The following is an 18981-nucleotide window of genomic DNA, read 5'->3' as shown; positions in this document are numbered from 1 at the left end:
TAATTCAGGCGCTACTGTTACTGTTTGAATCCGAAATGCACCCCCTGTACACTCAAGCTCCCGTCTGAGTCGCTTGTCCCCAGGTGGAGGCAAGTGTTTGGGGGAAGCCATGCCTGGCTGTGGATAGAAGCTGGCAGAGGCAGAGTGCTAGGCATGGGCTGTGGCAGGCTATGGGTGGCTCCTTGTTCCCATCATGCACTCTGCTTCCTGGTCAGCACTGATGTGAAGTGTCTCCATCACATGCTCCTTCTGTGGAGAACTGAGCTGCCCGGCCAGGAAGACCTGGAACCCCTGAGATTATGAGTCAACGTAAACCTCGCTGGCCTGGAGTTATTTCTGCCACGCTATGTGGCCACAGCAATAACCAGGTGACCAGCATGGGTGTGAGATGTTTATTGTATTAAAATGCACTTAGACAGGGCCAGTCTACCTGACGGTGTGTTTAAATTAAAATCTCCATTCTTATTAAATATCCTAAGTGTTTTGTCCAGTGGAAAATTACTGAATAAAGGATGAACTAAGGACTAGGGCACAGGTAAAAGAGTCAAACGAGTCACGTGGAGCGTGCACGTGCCAACACACCACTGAGGAACATTCTGGTCCTACACTGCCGTTGTGAGCGCCAGAGCTGACAAAGGGGAATGTCTCTGTCGACCCATCCAGGTGGTGGCCTCAGAAGTGAAGGCTCCCGGGTCATTGCCCAAACACCTGAGAGTCGTCTTCCACATCTTCCAAATCTGTGTATTCTCTAATCAGGTCCAACAGAACCCTTGAAATAGACAAGAAATAAATGCAATGGATTAGAAACATATACACTAGGGAGGAATGGACAAGTTCCAGCAAACCTCCACTTCAGGACACATTTACCCAAACAGACAAAATTGCGGACAACGAACAGAGTTTCGTTTTCAGTCATTTTGTTATCAGAGCTTTGGCCCTGCCTGCCGTGGGACTTCTCTGCAATCTGAGTGGTACCTCCCTACAGCATCTTCTGGGCTAACAATACTGTGCAGACGCCATGCCTTCTAGCACTTCTATTGGCCAGAGTGGCCAAGCAGCTTCCCAGTGCGGGTGGTGCAACCGTTACTGTCCGTTGCTGACTTCCCCCATGGCAAGGAACCGAGAGAGGGGGCGATCCAGGCTCTCACCTCACATCCCTCTACAGTGTGGCCTCTCTTTTCTGACCTTCTCTACAACTGCAGGCAGGCTGTGTTGGGACCTAATGCTAGCCGGTGAGCCGTGTGAGGAAGTCCCTGGAAAGGGTCACCTTTCTACATCAGGCAAAATACATGAATAAGCCTCAGAGAGAAAGCAGCTGCTTGTCTGTCCTTTGCCTTGGAACACAGACCCAATGTCTTTAAACAAAAAGCCACAGTGGGACCCCATGAAGAAACGGGCACGCATATACAGCAAGGGGTCAGGGAGGGGCTGCTGGGCCCAGGCCACGGTGCGCGTGTGGAGGTCAGAGGACAACTCGTGGGGGTCAGTTGTCTTCTGCCATGTAGGGGTCCGGATCAAACTCAGGTTAATCAGCCTTAGGGATGAGTACATTTTCCTGCTGAGCTCTTCCTTGATCCCCGTTTACTTTTTAATTTGAAAGTTTAGCTGTGCCTAGGAGCTCTTACAAGTTTTCATCACCATTAAATTTGAGCAAAGAGTGCCATCCAAAGCCTGGTCTCCACCCCTGAGAATTTACCCCGATATTTAGCTAGCATTCAGGAGGGCTGCCAAAGCATGAATGGCATCACTCAAGCTCTTTCTAGCACAGTATCTGGTTTAGGGCACATGTCTTGCAAACATAAGGACCAGAGTTCATATCCCCAGAATGTAAAAGCCAGGTGGACATGGAGGCAACCCAAGTGTAATCCAACACTCAGGTGGAGATGGGATCCCTGGGGTAAGCTGCTTAACGAGACTAACCATATCAGTGATCTGGGTTCCTATGAGAGACTCTGCCTCAATGAATAAGATGGAGAGTAAATGAGAAAGAATCCCCATGTTAACCTGCACACATGTGTGCCCATGGATAAGGAAAAGCACATTCATGTGCATATACCACACACATGCATATTTTAGAATGCTTACAGCCTCTCTTCATCGCCCATCTTACTGTTCTTTATGAGTTGCTTGACATGGTTTTCGATAACCTGCAGGGATTTGAAAAACAAATCCTTCAGTCATCTAGAGCATCTCGATCTTGGTCACATATAATGACAATAAGATGGAGTCAGAACGGGTGGCCCAGCCACGTATAGATAGCACTCCAACCACAGCACACACGCACAGCTCAGAGGCACACGCAGTCCGGGTATGCAGAAACTAAGTTCTAAGTGACAGTTGTCCGTGTGCACTTGGAGCGTTCCACACCTTGTCGCCGGCTGCATCGTTTGTTGTTATTCTGAGCGGTGAGCTGTGTGGTGAGTTAGAGAAGCAGTTATTGGAGTTAGAGAACTCCATTGTCACAATGTAGTGTGTTTTCACTAAGGCTTAGGGAAGCCCAGCTCCTCCGGGCTGAGGTCTGCGCAGCCAATGTGGCAGAAGGCTATCCCACACAAAGAAAGCAAGCTTGTGTGTGTGTGTGCGTGTGTGTGCGTGTGTGTGTGACTTATGACACAGACGAGCAGGCACTTCAGGGGATGTTTGTACAGATAAACACTGGTTTGCATATTTAAAAAAAAAGACATCTTACTTTGATTTTCTTCCTTAAGATTCTGTTCGTTGTTTCCAATTTTATAGCTTCGTTCTGAAAGCAAACGGTTTTAAAGGGAAGAATTTTAAAAGAAATGGCAAAGACTTTCTATTTATCACATTTTTAAAAAATGTGCTACCAGACTGGTGTGGTCTTAAATTTAAGCATGCTCGGTACCACATCATTTTTAAACAGACATTTACTCCGTTCGGGGAAGCAGGAAGACAACTGTAGATCTTCACTTATCCCTCTGGGCCTCCAAGTCCATCCAGGCCCTCTGGTGTCATCCCCATCTCTCTAACAGACCACATGCAGCAGCATCTTATCTCTCCCTCCCTTCCTCTCTCTCACAGACACACCCCACCCTGCTCACCTCCAGAGGCTCACACAGACCTTCCCCTTCCCCTCCTCGAGAGCCCCCAGAGTTTCCAATGCTCATGTCAGACAGCCCCCTGTAATTCCAGATCCTGGGAATGCAACATCTCTTCCGGCCTGCCTCTGTAAGCGCCTGTACACACACGGCATGTGTGCAAAGGACACACCATCTTGATCTCCCAAGTGGCTACACTGAGCAGTTACAGCAACAGAGGGATGATAACCCCCACCCCCACCCATGGTTTAGAGCAATACTGCCCTGCAGTGCACTTTGAAATTATGCATTAAAAACAAACAAACACACAGCAGCACTGAAATACATGGGACTAGCCCCAAGAGGTAGGTCACATTTCACACAAACTCAGTGCAGTATCTGCATGTGCCAAGCCCTCACAGGGCTCCACAGACTCATGTCACCTTTTGTCCTGGTTCTAGGTAAGCCTCCGTTGCTCTATGTAGGCACACTACACCTTTTGAAGGGAAAACCTGTTTTGGATTAAGCTTCATTAGATGTTTACCCTGTCGCGGGATCAAATTGTCTCAAGTGGACATCTTTAAGTGGAACAAATATGACTATTTACATGGATGATTTGCATACCTCTACACTTTTAATCCCATTCTCAGTGATGTCCGACACTCTGGAATGCACCAACGTTTCCTTGATGTGTTTTTCAAGCGCTTTAATTTCGTCCCATTTTTCCAGAATTTCACATCTCCTCCTCTCAACCTTCTCTATCAGGGTGAGTTTGTCCTCCTCGTTTGTGCTTCTAACTGAGGATTCTGGAAGTAGTTTTGAAAGCAGTTACTATGTTTAGTATCTCAACACTTGGTAACAGTGTTGTGTGAAATGATGTCATATTAAGTTACATATAATGATAGTGTAACTACGTATGTATATGCATATCACATAACATATAACTGTAGTGTACCTCAAGCATATTAATAAAAAATGAACTCTTCCAAAGAAATAGGGTATTTTTCTCCATGTAGTCACATACACTGTAAGTGCCAGTGGGTGCCTAGTTTTGCAGACTCTGGGCTAGGTAGAAAGGGACAGGTGAGCTTACTCATAGCGCATGCTGGTAAGGAACTCCATGAAAATGATGTGGGGGGCAGTGCCCTGGGGAGACCCATGTGAGCATCACCCAGTTTGGGGTTCAGGGTTAAGGAGAAGGACTGAGAAACTTGGGGTGAAGTGTGAACAGGAATTAGGAAGGCATGTGACGAGGGAGGAGAAGGAGATGGATCGAGCCGTGGGCAGGGTACTAGAAGGGCAGCAGGTGGTTCCGGAAGGCACTCACCCGATTTTTCTTTAGCAGACTGCAGCAACAGGGTCTCTGCCTCCAGTTCATTTCTGAGTCTAAAAATCAATAGGAAAGCAGTCACGAAACAGCAAACCTTGCATGGGCCTTGATGCTTCTGCCCATTTTATAATAACACATGCATGTGTGTGTGTGTGTGTGTGTGTGTGTGTGTGTGTGTGTGTGTGCACGAGTGTGGACACACTTGCATAAGCCAGTGGGAATGTGCCTGTCACACACATACCTGTGGAGGTGCAGGGGTGGGTGTCAAGCATCCTCCTCAATTGCCCTCTACCTTATACTTTGAGACAGGGTCTCTCACTTGAATCCAAAGCTAAGCACTTGGCTTGTCTAGCTAGCCAGCTTCCCTGGGGGATGTTGTGTCTCCACCATGCACAAGTTAGGTAATTTTTGTTCTGTTGTTCTGCATTTCTTCCTACCAAACTTTAGCTATATGTGAGTTGGATCTTATTTACATACCTGCCATTCCTACCAACTTCCCCCCTTATCTCAAGTGTCAGTCCCTTGATTGTTTTTCTGCCTTGCCCCGCTATGGGCCTTGTATTCTCACTCAAAACCATTCTTACTTGGGCATGGCATGGTTCAGTTTCAGCCTAACATCTATTTTGTACTCTGCCAACTATTCCCTTGGCTAGTTGTGCCATCTGTTGGCTGCTGTGGTTGTTGTCTGAGCTCTATGCATAGCTTTTACATTTCTGCCTTGTGGTTGTTTCCATGTCTTGAAGTAAGTACTCTTCCGAGAACATCTAATTGAGCTCGGAGGTCTGCTTTACAATTATTATCCACATGACCAATATCATCATCATCACCATCACCATCATCACCATCACCATCATCACCATCATCATCATCACCATCATCCTCATCACCACCATCATCACCATCATCATCACCATCATCATATCATCACCATCATCATCATCACCATCATCACCATCCCCACCATCATCTTCATTTTCACCATCACCATCATCATCATCACCATCACCACCATCATCATCATCATCACCACCATCATCACCATCATCATATCATCACCATCATCACCATCACCATCATCACCATCACCATCATCACCATCATCATCATCACCATCATCACCATCACCACCATCATCACCATCATCATCACCATCATCATATCATCACCATCATCATCATCACCATCATCACCATCCCCACCATCATCTTCATTTTCACCATCACCATCATCATCATCACCATCACCACCATCATCATCATCATCACCATCATCATCACCATCATCACCATCCCCACCATCATCTTCATTCTCACCATCACCATCATCATCACCGTCCTGATAGTCATCACCGTCTCCATCATTATCACCACCATCATCACTATGCTCCTCCTTCCCCGTAATCATCTCTGCATCACCACCACTACCCTAACTGTCATTCTCCTCTCCCTCCCCCTCTTCCTCTGCATCAACACGGTTATCACTGCCAACAGCATGGCCAGGACTCTCCATCTATCAGGTGCACTGAGTCCCTGTGCTTGGTGGAGGCGTCCTCCTCCTCACACGGTTGATTTATTTGGCTCTCAGCCTCTGGCTCCACGCTTCTCTCCCTGGTACCTCCAATTCTACTCTCATAAAGTACTGAAGCAGGAGGATAGACAGTGGATAGCGGTGATGGGTCTGTTTTTGTTTTTTAACTTTGGATACTTTTGCAATGCAGTCTTAAATTTCTGAGTGTGAGTCTAACTCTCAGACACCAGCCTCCAGGCAGAATCGTAAGACCTTGACTCTTTCCAGCGCCTGCTGTCCCTACAACCTTCTGGGACCGTCTCACAGGGGACAGCTAGATTCATCATATAGACCACACATGTAGTGTGGACCACAGTGACTCCCCAGGCAATGTGGCCCCCTTAGCATGGAAGACAGGCTCAGAGCCCAAGCTAGACACATGGTATATGACACTCTAAAGCAGGTCCTGCCTTCCTCGTTTTTCTCTGTGTTACACCAAGTGTAACAAGGTCTACAACGTTTGACTCCTCCTACTGGCCCTGAAGGTTGTGTTGCTCCTTCTCTGGGATTCATAACCAGGAAACTTCCATTATTTTATGACTTGTCTGGATTTCCTCTCCTGGTCTGACAGAACCACACACCTAGACCTGACTCCTACAGCCAGGGCCTCTAAGACAGTGACTATTGTCATGGGATAAAGGGGACACAAATCAGACTATAAATGCTGTACTACAGATGTTTAAAGTTGTATGTGAGGGACACATGGCTGCAGTGGGACTTATACACTAGGCCTAAACGTGAAGAAGTACCTTCTGCAAGGCACATACGATTATCCACAGCCAATCCTCCATGTCCTTAGGGAGAGCAGGAGTTTATGACAGCCACGGCATGAGAGAACTTGGACCAGACTACAGGGAAAGACGAGAGCTTTCTCCTCTAACATTGATAGCAAAGTCAATGTTAATCCTTACAAATAACATGCTCTGCCCAATGGTGACTTCACTCTGTACAACTGATCAGAGGGTGTATTCATTAGGGTTTCCATTGGTGCGAGAAGACACCATGGCCAAGGAAAGACACTTAATGGGGGCTTACAGTTTCAGAGGTTTAGGCCATTTTCATCACGGTGTGACGCGGTGGCTCCAAGGCTGTCATGGTGCTGGAGAAGTAGCAGAGTGTCCTACATCTTGACTCGCAGTCAAAAGGAAGTGGTCTGTCTCACTGTATGTGAGACCTCAAAGCCCGCCACCATAGTAACAATACCACATCTACTCCAACAAGGCCACACCTCCTAATAGTGCTGCTCCCTTCAGGGGGGGGGGGCGTTTTCTTTCAAACCCCCACAGAGAAGTTACAGGGTCTTCTAAGTTAATAAAACCAGATGGCTCTCTCTGGTCCCATCAATAAGTCTTCAAGAAGCGTCTTTCAGAGACCTCCAAGATGCTTGCCTTGAGGTACTGTATTTGGTCTAGCACCATAGCCATACATACAGTTGCTTGTGATGAGTCCAGGTTAAGAAGACAACATTGATACAAGTAGCATGCCATATATGACAACAAGGCAGAAAATTGAAGATGGCTGAGAGATGAGCCAACCTGAAGTTTTGACAGTTGCTGTCAGTAGTCTTGATCCTGTCCAGACATCAAGGGGTGGCCGCACAATTCTGCCTGAGGCCCTAGCAACAGGAGCTGTCATAGGTCAAGATCTTGCCTAGCCTATGAGAGTCAACTAGGCAATGTCAACAGATCATGATGCCTGGGTGCTGGAAGAGTAAGTTTGTACCTATTGAGAGTAAATCTTTATCTATTGAGAGTAAATCTTTATCTATTGAGAGTAAGTCTGTATCTATTGAGAGTAAGTCTGTATCTATTGAGAGTAAGTCTGTATCTATTGAGAGTAAGTCTGTATCTATTGAGAGTAAGTCTGTATCTATTGAGAGTAAGTCTGTATCTATTGAGAGTAAGTCTGTATCTATTGAGAGTAAGTCTGTATCTATTGAGAGTAAGTCTGTATCTATTGAGAGTAAGTCTGTATCTATTGAGAAAAAGGCGTCTGCTTTTCCTTTCACCTGACTCCTGAGGTCTGTGTTATTGACTTAGAGGCCTTCTCACCCAGCCATTAAGACCCAGCAACACTGCTCATCACAGTATTGTCATGTTAAGTATGGATGGAAACTTCATCAGAGCCATGCAGCTGGTGCCTTACCTGTCATTGTGCTCCAGGGCAGCCAGCGCTGCCTGCTCAAGCTTCCTCAGCTGCTCCTTAGCTTGGTCAATGTCTGTGCTGTGCACAGGGCTCTTCTCCAACCCCTTGACTTCAGCCAGGAGCCGCTGCCAGGAACAAGGCACGCAAAGGGTAAGGTGGTCAGAGAGAGTGTAGGGTTCTCTGGTCAGTTACTCATGTGTGGCCCTGGGAATTCCAACAAAATGAGAGCATCCAGAGGACAGGAGGGAGGGGGAAATAATTACAAAGCTCCGAATAAAGTAATTTTCACAATAGTTCAAAATTTTATCTTCCTAAGGATTCTTAGGAATGGCAGGGCCTTTCGTGGTTTCCTTGTGGAGCTGGGTTGGGGAAACAAAAAATAAAGGGCTATTGTACATCATTATCAACCGTTTTCAAACATGTGACAGGCAATGTAAGTTACCAGTCTTTATGTGGGCATAAAGACACCAGGGCTTTTGCTGGGTGACAAAGGCCTTTGCCCCATAGGTGATCATCTTCAGGAATTTCGGAGAGAGCCCTGGAAGCCTGCCAGTTCCCTCATTTAGGGTCTGATTGAGATGTGGCATGGATTTCCCTTTTCTGCTCCAGTAAGAACAGAGTCACTGCAGGCACTGCTCAGTCCTGATTTTACTTACAAATGCTGATTTGATTGATTTTTTTTTCCAAGACAGTTTCTCTGTGTAGCTTTGCAGCCTGTCCTGAAAGATCAGGCTGGCCTCGAACTCACAGAGATCTGCCTGCCTCTGCCTCCCGAGTGCTGGTATTAAAGGCATGTGCTACCACCACCACCCAGCTGATGATTGATTGATTGATTGATTTAGTCTTTATGTGCATGGGTGCTTTGCCTACATGTATGTTGTTTTACCACATGCACTCCTCGTGGTCAGAACAGGGCGTTAGATCCCCTGGCACTGGAGTCACAGATGTTGTGAGCCACCATGTATGTGGATGCCAGGAACCAAACCTTGAGCCTCTGCAAGAGTAGCTGGTGCTCCTGACTGCCGAGCTGCCTCTCCAGACCCTCAAATGTCATTATTACACAGCATGGAAAAGTCTCAGAACACAGACTGCAATGCCCACAGGGGCTGTTTTATTGAGATCTAATTTAGATATATATTTAAGTGTACATAAATAATTAAGTGTACATAATTAAGGGCACATATATTATACATATAAAGAAATTGTAGTTACTCATCTCAAGGTTCCAGCTTCTTGGAGCTTTTGGAGCTGTCTGTCATTCCCATGGGGCATTTCTTACTAAAGCAGGGCATGCTGGCCCACTGATTCTGCAGAGGCTAGATGGAAAGCTGTCCTCAGTCATCTGTGTTGTGGCCTGGGTACACGTGCTGTGACAGTCACCCACTCAGGGTAACAATGGGATGCGATTTTCTGATAATCACTGCAGTGCCATCAATGGGCCTAGTTATGTGTGGTGGCTGTGGTTTGGGAGTGACCCAGTGCTGTGTTAATGTACAGGAAAGATCTTCACCCATATACTTTAGCTTGATATAAATACCACCCCCTTTAAAAAGTACCAGCTATTTTTCATGACAGGGTGTAGACAAAGTTTCTGTCCCACCTGGTCCCACAGCCGTTTAGCCCCAAATAAACACATTGACGCTTATATTAATTATACACTGTTTGGCCGATGGCTCAGGCTTCTTATCGGCTAGCTCTCTCTTAATTATTAACCCACTTTTATTAATCTGAGTATGTCCACATAGTCTTACCTTACCAGAGAATTCCCAGGCCACTTGCTCCCTCAACAGCTACATTTCATCTCTATGATGGCCCCTGTCCTGGTCCTCTCCCCAGAATCCTCCTTGTCTGGCAGCCTTACCCATACTTCCTACCTGGCTACTGGACAATTAGTATTTTATTCATCGACCAATAAGAGAAACATATATACAGAAGGACATCCCCCATCAACAGAGGAACAAACGGAGCTTCCCAGGTTGAGAGCATCCTTCTGCTCCTGAAGTAGGAAGCCGTGAGCACAGACTCAGTCTGTGCCCTTCCTGGTGGTTATTACCTTATACTGTGCTGTGGGCTGTGAGTCCAGAAGAGCTGCCATGTAGAGTTCATATTCATCCTGTGCAAACACAAACACAAACACACAAAGCAATGTCACCAGGCACCAGATGTAAGGGCTTGTGTATGGATGTGGGGTGCACGAATGTGTACATACATGTGCATAGGAACCCACATGTGCCTGACATCAGGCATCTTCTCTATCCCTGCCTGCCTTGTCCTTACTCAATGATTGGCTAGATCTGCTGGCCAGGAAGTCTGGGATCCTCCTGTGTTTCTGCTCTGTCCCAGCAGTGGGTTCAGATATATATCACAAACACCCAGATTTTATGTGGGTGCTGGGGTTTGAAACTCAGGTCCTACAAGCACTTTACCCACTAAACTATGCCCCCAGCCCCAAGGGTTTTTTTTTTTTTTTGCATACATAAACCCCTTAGATATTAAGGCTGTCACTTGAACCACTCCACACAAAGTGCATAAACTGTTTCTGCAACATGCTAAGACACACATACACACACATTTATAAAACTGAACTGACATTGAATCCTATTTTGACTACCAGCTACTGATCAGTGCAAGATGCTGTGGGAAAAACACCTTGACACGCATCTGACAATATTATTCCCCGCCACATGGTTCTGTGATCTGCTGAAGGAGAGGTGATAAGGGCACCGGGAGACAAGTGGTCACTGCCATCAGGACCCACCCCTCCCTGGCCATTAGGGAAATCAGAGCACAGAACATCAGGCTTTGTGGTGGCTGACATGGGAATCGTCCCCATAGGTATTTGAACACAAGGGCCTGAGTTGGTGGTTCCTTGAGGAAGGTTATGGAGCTTTTAATGGTGACTACTTGCCGAAGGCACTGAGCCACTGAAGGCAGGCTTTAAGTACGCATCCTGTGCACAGATGAAAATGCAATCGGCCAGCTTCCTGCTATTGCCCATGCTTTTCCTGCCTGCTGCTGTGACTTCCCACCATGATGGAGTCTATCCCCCTGGAACTGCAGGCTAAAATAAAGACTTTCTTCCCTGTCTTCCCTGTCCTCACAGCAACCTAGAGTTAACACAGGCTTTAAGCAACTTAACGTCTCGTAACTTCTGAGTGCCCAGTTCTGAATGTGTGTGCCATGCTGTTCCAAACTCAACTCGGGATTTGGGACGCACAGGTGGGAAGTCCCAGGTCTAAGCAGCAGGTCGACTCTGCCTGCTCCACACAGCTCACATGGCTGACAGGACAGGAGATGCAGAGTCTCTTGAGTCTCTGACCAATGACTTCCTCTGTGGAACAGGGACCGTGTCGGTGCTATGAGGCTTGAGAAGCATGCAGCTTCTCCTGTGTAGGTCTTACCCATTCTGGGAGGGGGGGGTGTTCGTCTTTACCTTAACCTCCTTCAGGAGGTCCCCGAAGATCAAAGAGCTGTTGCAAATATCCTCAAAGATTGTCCCAAAGACCTGCAGCCTGTTGAACTGCTGAGGGTTGCAGGTGCATATCTTCTTGAGCTCCTAGAAGCAAGACACAGACTCAGCCCCTGAAGCAGTGGCTTGGGTCCCCATGTTCCCCTCAGGACACTTGGCCCTTCTGAGGGGTCAGTTGGAAAACCCAACCCAGATGCTGGGCTCTGCAGAGTGGCTGGCAAAGCAGGGAGATCCTGCCTGCCTTCCACACTTGCTAAGAGCCTGTGTGTTTGCTTCTGTCTCATCTTCTTCATCCACCCCTGCCTCCTGCACTCAGAAGTTCTTCCTCTGACCCCAACCATCCCCCCTCCAACACACACACATACACACACATACACTCACTCACACACATGTGCACACACACTCATACTCACACTCACACACATGTGCACACATACTCACACTCACACACACATGCACTCATACACACTCACTCACAAAATACACTCACACTCGCACACATGCATACACACATACATACTCATACACACTCATACACATACACTCTCCACACTCACACACATGTGCACACACACTCACTCACACTCACTCACACACGCACACACGCACACACGCACACACGTGTGCACACACTCACATATGCACACACACGTGTGCACTGCACACAGTCATACACACACACTCACACACACTCACACACACTCACACACACACACATACACACTTAAACCCCTCCCCTTTCTCACAGCCTTCTCATCCCAAACCCTGGGCTCTGGCTCTCTGACTCACAGACGGCTCCTTCCTCTCAGCCCACAGCCATTTCACACATCACGGTCCCCGCCATTGCTAACCCAATGGCACCTGTCTTTCATCATTACTCTTGCCCAGGCTCTCCCAGACCATCTTCTATAGGAGGTAAGATGGATACAGTAATTCCAAAGACATCCTCATCCATCCCTGAATACTGCTGATCATGAATTCACCTGCAGCTCACCCTCGTCAAATGTCCACCCCCTCAATTCTTATCCAGCCACATCGCTGCTTTCTGCCTGGACAAGTAATGGAGGAACCTCGGGCTGAGTCTGTGCCCATGAGGGTCTCTTATTTCAGCTCCCCGTTGAGAGCTTCACACAGAGTCCTGCCCCTCTTACCTCCTTCAGTTTGTTCTCGTGGCTCACGGCAACCTTCTCCCCTGTGAAATTGTTCTTCAGGACATCTTCCTTTGCCAACACTTCCTTTTGGAAACTCAGGAACTTCTTGTACCTGTCGGCTTTTGTTATACCAGCTAGGTAGGAGCTGATGTAGCCATACACATCCTTGCCTGGGGCAGACCTGGAGCATTCACGGCTGGATGCTGCCTCTGGGTACTTGAGCACTTTCATGTCTGGCAGCCTGAGCTCTTCCTTTCTATATCTTTCCATAGAAAGCGCAGGCCTTTGCCATACCTCCTCCTCTGCCTCCTCCTGTGGGAAGCGCTTCGAACCCTCTTTGGAAGCGCGGGAAGTGATCGTGCATGGGTTCAAATACCTGAACAGCTGAGTGTCGTGAGTGTCGTCGGGATGCAGAGCTGTGTTGATTGTGAAGTAAACCCATTCATCTTTCATCTCTGCTGTCCGTCCGACGCTGGGCACAGACGGTGGGAAGACTGTGGTTCCCTTCTTCGGCCTGTTTGCATTGCGCCAGTGCTGGGCAATGGTCTGGGGTGGCTTGTAAAGCTTGTTGGGGTTCAGGTGTCCAGAGGTGTAGACATAGATGTCATCTCTGTGGTCCTTCTGGAGTCGGGTCAGAAGCTCCCGCAGGTTGCAGAGCGTCTTAACTTTGTGTGTCTCACAGTCCCTCCCCTTCAGGTAAACTGCTCAGGAGAGAAAACACAATGGTTAGGCACCCCCTCTGAGCCCGTGGGAAAGCGCCCTATTGCATGCCTGTCTGTCTGTTGTGGAAAAGAGGGGTCCTCAAGGAGGACGAGAAAATGGCACCCAGTTGAGTCCTTATAAAGCCACCTGTGGCGTAGCTGAGGGTTAAGGACATGTGGGTGTGGCCCAGGTGCTCTTACGGGCATAGAACTCCCAACCCTTCAAGGTCAGCGTGCTGGGTGGTTTTAACTGTCAGTGTGATGCAGTCAGCTGTAAAGGTGCCTCAAGAAGGGACAGTCCAGACCGGGCTGGCTGTGAAGTCTTACCTGTCTCAGGTGGTTTTCATGACCTTTACCGCTAAGGGAAAAACAAGCCCACTACAGGCAAACACCACCTCCCACGCTTGGGGTCCCAGACTCTGTAGGCATAGAGGAAATGCAAAGGACTTGAAACGTGTGTGTGATTCTTTCTCCTCTGCTCTGGGCTGTGTTGGTGCGACCAGCTGTTTGAAGTCCCTGACACCAGGAATTATTAAGCCCAGAAACCTCTCTAGCCCCGAGTCTTGCTTTTGTCAAGGTATTTTTATGGCAATAAAATAAAAGGAGGGAGCCGCCAACCAGGAAAGAGATGGAACGCTTTAACCTGACGCAGGGTTCTAAATCCCTAGAAGGCAAGTTTTACACGGGATTCTCATTTTCATTGTTAAGGATGGAAGGTCGCCTTTGAAGTGCGCTTCATAAGACATGCCAGGGAGTCAACAGGGTTTACTTGTTTGATTCTGTCAATTGGTACCAAAGCAGTGTGTCTCAGCCTGTGAGTCATGTGTGACCCCTAGGGGTAGAATGATTCTTTCACAGGGGTGGCCTAAGACCATCAGAAAACACAGATAGTTACATTACGATTCCTTTTTTTAAAGACTTCTTTTTTGTTGTTGTTGTTTTGTTTTGTTTTTTGAGACAGGGTTTCTCTGTATTGTTTTGGAACCTGTCCTGGAACTAGCTCTGTAGACCAGGTTGACCTCAAAGTCACAGAGATCCGTCTGCCTCTGCCTCACGAGTGCTGGGACCAAAGGCGTGCGCCACCAACGCCCGGCTCCTGCAATACGGTTCTTAACAGTAGCAAAATTACAGTTATGAAGTAGTAAGGAAAATAATTTTATGGCTGGGGGTCACCACAACATGAGAAACTGAATTAAAGGGTCCCAGCACCAGGAAGGTTGAGAACCAGTGGTCTAAATAACGTCAAGGTCCACGCACCCAGCCCCTAGAGACTGGCTGACTTCTGCTTTCCCTCTCCTGTGACTGTGCTGATGTATTCTGCTCCTCATGCCTCGGTGGGAGGACCCTGATTATCCGATCTAAGACACCATGCCCTGGGGAGCTCCCAGGACCAGTGGGGAGCCGTTGACTCCATACAGTCCGAAGTATGTGGATGCTGGTCTACCATCTCATCTCTCTGAACTAATGCTCTCCCTCTGAATAGAAGGCTAACCACCTCACACACTACGGTTAGTAAAACAGTCCCCCAGCAGCCCCTTCTCTTGCTTTGTGTCCCCTGATAAATATTCAAGTGGGGCCAGGTATATGGAAGGCATCACTTTCCATGAGAGCAGAGTCCAAAGATATCTGTAAAAACAGCGGCAGAACCTCTTAAGAAGGTTGTGGGGGATAAATAACCAAACATCACCCCATCAGAAAGGCTGGGGCTTCCCTTGTCCATACAGGCTCCAGGTGGTGGGTCAGGCCTGCCCTCGACTTGAGAAGCCTCAGTCTAAACAGACCAGTATGTACCTATAGCCATCACTGGTCACAGCTGGGAGTGCTCTGTAAGCGGTTGCATGGCCATCATGAGGAGGGATGCTGGGGTGCTTATGAGGTCCTTCTAAAGGTCCAGCCTTCCAGTGGCAGAGCTGGTTGCTAAGCACAGCGTCTTCACCGGGCATTGGACTGCTCTCCTGTTTGCATGGTGACCGAGCAAAGGGAGGCTGAGTGAATGAGGACTTTCAGGACCTATGCTGGTGCGGTCCCGTGAGCATGTCAGCCATGGTCTAAAAGCATCGCCTGCCTGAAAGCTCGGGACAAATCCTGGGGAAGACAGGAGGCCAGCAGTGACCCTCCCCTGCTTCATAGTAACCAGAGTATGCCAGCCAAGCCCACAGAGCTGCAAGCTACCAGTCCTGTGTGCTGGCCTCAGTCAAGGGACAGGAAACCAGGGCTGGAAGCCTCACTCGCCCAGACTTGTCCTCATTGTCAGAATCCACTTCCTGAATCAGTAAGGACAGACCAACCCCCCAACCCCCCACCCGACACACACACACACACACACACACACACACACACACACACACACAAGTGCAGTGGTCTGGGTGGCTCTCCCTTCTGGAGACCAGCTATTTTTGACTCTGAAGCCCTGCATCTCTGACTGATCAATGGCTTCCCGCCCTTTGCCTCTAGTTAATAGGCTCACAGGATGCTGAGTTGTCTTAGGACCTTTGGACATGGAACCTTCAACAACGCTTCCCTGGGGTCACACTAGACACTTAAGAAGTGCTGGCCATTTCAGAATCCTGTCCCTTTAGGGATGCGGTCAAACCCACATCCCAACTACCCGAGCCCTGCCCAGTATGAAAACAAGCCGTACTTTTTCCTTCATGGCTGGGCGTTGACAGATACTTGTGGGAATGCTCCACAGAAATACACTCATTGACTGACAAAACATCAGTGTGACTTCCAAAACTACTACGATAGCCCTGCATCTTATCAAAAGCACGCACACAAAAAGTAGGAATGGTACTCGACACCCACTGCAAAAAATGGGAGTGGGAAGGTACCAGCCGCGGTGTCACGGAGCCACCCGCGATGCCAAGGAGGCACCCTTTTTGTTTATGTCCAGAAAGGACTCAAAGCTGCCAGCGAGTTCTCTCTACTTAGCATAGTGGTTTCTCAACATTCCTAACGCTCAACATTCCTAATGAATACAGTACCTCATGTTGTGGTAACCCCAACCGTAAAATTTATTTTTGTTGCTACTACAGAACTGTGATTTTTCTACTGCTGTGAATTGTAAATACCTGATAGGCAGGTGGCCCTAGGCCACCCCTGTAAAAAGGTCATTCAACCCCGAACGACTCTTGACCCACAGGTTGAGAATTGCTGGCCTGGCATGTGTTTTACCCAACCTGCTAAGATAGTTGACAAATCCAAATACCATCCTCTGTGCCAGGATCTTCCAGGGCCTACCACGGTCTTTACGGCCTGTGCACGGTCGCCAGCCTCCTAACTAGAGACACTAGCTCTCCATCTGCACCTCCAACCATCTCCGCATGTAACGCGAACATTAGTTCGATCCAGACAGTTTTACTCAACCTAGCCAGATCCTGACTCCATTCCCATGAGCAGCGTTTGGGCGAGACAGGTAGAGTAGGAGCTTGGGACACTGTGAACACAGAACTGTGGTCACAGGGGGGAGGATTATGAACCGGCAATTGTGTCTCACACGCGCGGCCAGAGTGCCGAGCTTGGCGGAGAGTGTTGGGAATGAAACACTTAACGGACCACCACTAGAGTGAAGAGGAAACTGCCGGAGATCAGCCAAGCATAGGAGGAAATCATGCACCGCCCACACCTGGGGTCAAGGCATGGGCTCTGCACACCGGAGAGTGATGAGAACCTTGTTTGATCAACCCTGAGAGCATGGGGATTCTACAGCTGGGTCGGGGGAAGAGAGCTCCAAGGGACAAGTACTGGAATTTCTCCACACAACTGTAATGCACACACAGAACAAAATACACAAAATGAATGTCTTCCTGCTCACTCTCCTGATATCAGAAGAGGGCCTCTGAATGTAACCAGGAACACCCTGAGCTCAGATGACCCACAGCAATCAGAGCAGAGGCCAACAGGTCTGCAAAGACAAGAAAAGCCTCAGAAGAGTCATAAAAACCAGGCTCCAAGACACCCGTCTCCAATGTTCCTCAGCTCACAAGAGCCATGCACATACTCTGTCAACAAGAGACCCTTTGCGTGACCGCGCCTCCCCAGGTCTCTTGCAGATGGCCTGAGTCAGATGATGTGGGTGCTCAGTGTCCTACACCTCGGCTGACCTGACTGAGGCTGTGTCAGTTAGCATCTGATGCCCTCAAGGAACGTCCGTAATGGAGCCAGCATCCACCCACGGTCCTTCCCACGGTGGTTGTGGACTCGGGGTTTGCTGGGCACTGGGCCTTCAGACTGGTAACCTACCTGGTGCTGTCACCTCTACCAACTGTCCATGAGTGGCCTCCGCCTCTGGATATCCGTGTCACCACTTAGAGCTAAACAGTTAAGTTGTGAGGTTTATTTGATGTGAGTTGTTTCCCTCTTTTGCGATGTACGAACAATAAACTATGCATTCAGAAACTGCTTGCCTCTCTGTGACCTGTAAGTCATGTTTCAAGACAGTGGCATGGTACAGAGTGTTTCTCAAGCTCAGCTTTAAAGAAAGCAAACTAACCCTCTACTAGTGTAGTGAGTCCCTCCGTCCCTCCAGGGCAGTGTACTTGCCAACACACACATGCACACCATACACCACCACACACACTCTACTGTATAACACAGACACCATGGGGTGGTTGCTTTGTCAACAGAACCCTGGAAGGAACCCTCCGGGGGAAATTGTCTAGATGAGGTCGCCCTGTGGCCATGTCCTGAGGGGTTTTTTTTTTTTTTTTTTTTTTTTTTGTTTTTTGTTTTTTTCCTCAAATGGGTTAATTGAGGTGGGAAAACCGGCCCTGTTTCCTGGATCAGACCCTGGATTGAGTAAAAGAGGTCTGGGTGGAGCCCGGCAGTCTATGCCCTGGTCCCGGCTGTGGACAGAAATGGCCAGTTTCTTGGAGCTTCTCAAAGGGCTACATGTCTCCGGGTGCAAGCAAGCCACCTGACTCAGGAGCTGGCCATCAGCCACCAGAAACGCTTTTACTTTCTAAACCACTTCTGAGAAGCATCGACTAAGCCAGGCAGACACAGAAATGGAGGCAGACGACTTACAGTCAGGTTCCAGGTCCTTAGCCATCACCCTTCTTGTGGCTTGCTTTGAGCCAAGGCTGCAGTTGCCACGGGAGCGGTAAACATTCTTAGCCCCTCCCTCTCCCAAGACAGTCTTAGCCCCTCCCTCCCCCGTGATAAACATTCTTAGCCCCTCCCCCCATGATAAACTTTCTTAGCCCCTCCCACACAACGTAGCTCTGGGGCTCTGCCACAGGGTGGCAGGATGGCCAGAACTTCCCATCTCTCCTCTGCCAGGGAACAGTAGAGGGCTGCTCACTGGCTTTACTTTTCAAAACAGAACACTCTTTTGGCTTTTGAAAGCAGCTAGGACAGACTTGTTGCAGAGTCTGGGGAGGAAAGGTAACTTCATCCCTGTGGTGACCCCCGGTGTCCCCCGCTGCAGTCCTTGGTTCTAGCCCAGAGCTGGGCTGTGGGCGTTACTGCATACGTGATTGAGTCACCAGTGGAAATTCTAAAGTTCTGCTGACTTTGACTTGCCCAAGGCTGAGCAGGGAGGGAAGAACTCCAGTTTGCACACCTCCACCCTCTCTCTCCC

At 48.5% G+C, this 18981-nt stretch overlaps 1 protein-coding gene across 1 annotated transcript; it reads right to left on the bottom strand.

The window, feature by feature from the left end:
- Positions 1-396: 396 nt before the first annotated feature.
- CUNH6orf118 (chromosome unknown C6orf118 homolog) lies at positions 397-16717 on the bottom strand. Its single transcript, XM_051206058.1, has 10 exons — positions 16708-16717; positions 12700-13400; positions 11513-11635; positions 10133-10192; positions 8080-8204; positions 4366-4424; positions 3663-3844; positions 2690-2743; positions 2086-2147; positions 397-769 (listed from the first exon to the last, which is right to left on the bottom strand). Exons 1-10 carry the CDS (start codon positions 16715-16717, stop codon positions 694-696), a joined length of 1452 nt encoding a protein of 483 aa, XP_051062015.1. The 3' UTR covers positions 397-693.
- Positions 16718-18981: the final 2264 nt, after the last annotated feature.

This window comes from Phodopus roborovskii, unplaced genomic scaffold (assembly GCF_943737965.1).
Source record: "Phodopus roborovskii unplaced genomic scaffold, PHOROB, whole genome shotgun sequence".
Lineage (NCBI taxonomy): Eukaryota > Metazoa > Chordata > Mammalia > Rodentia > Cricetidae > Phodopus > Phodopus roborovskii.
The sequence above is the reverse complement of the archived record's forward strand: the minus strand, read 5'-3'. Positions and strand labels throughout refer to the sequence as shown.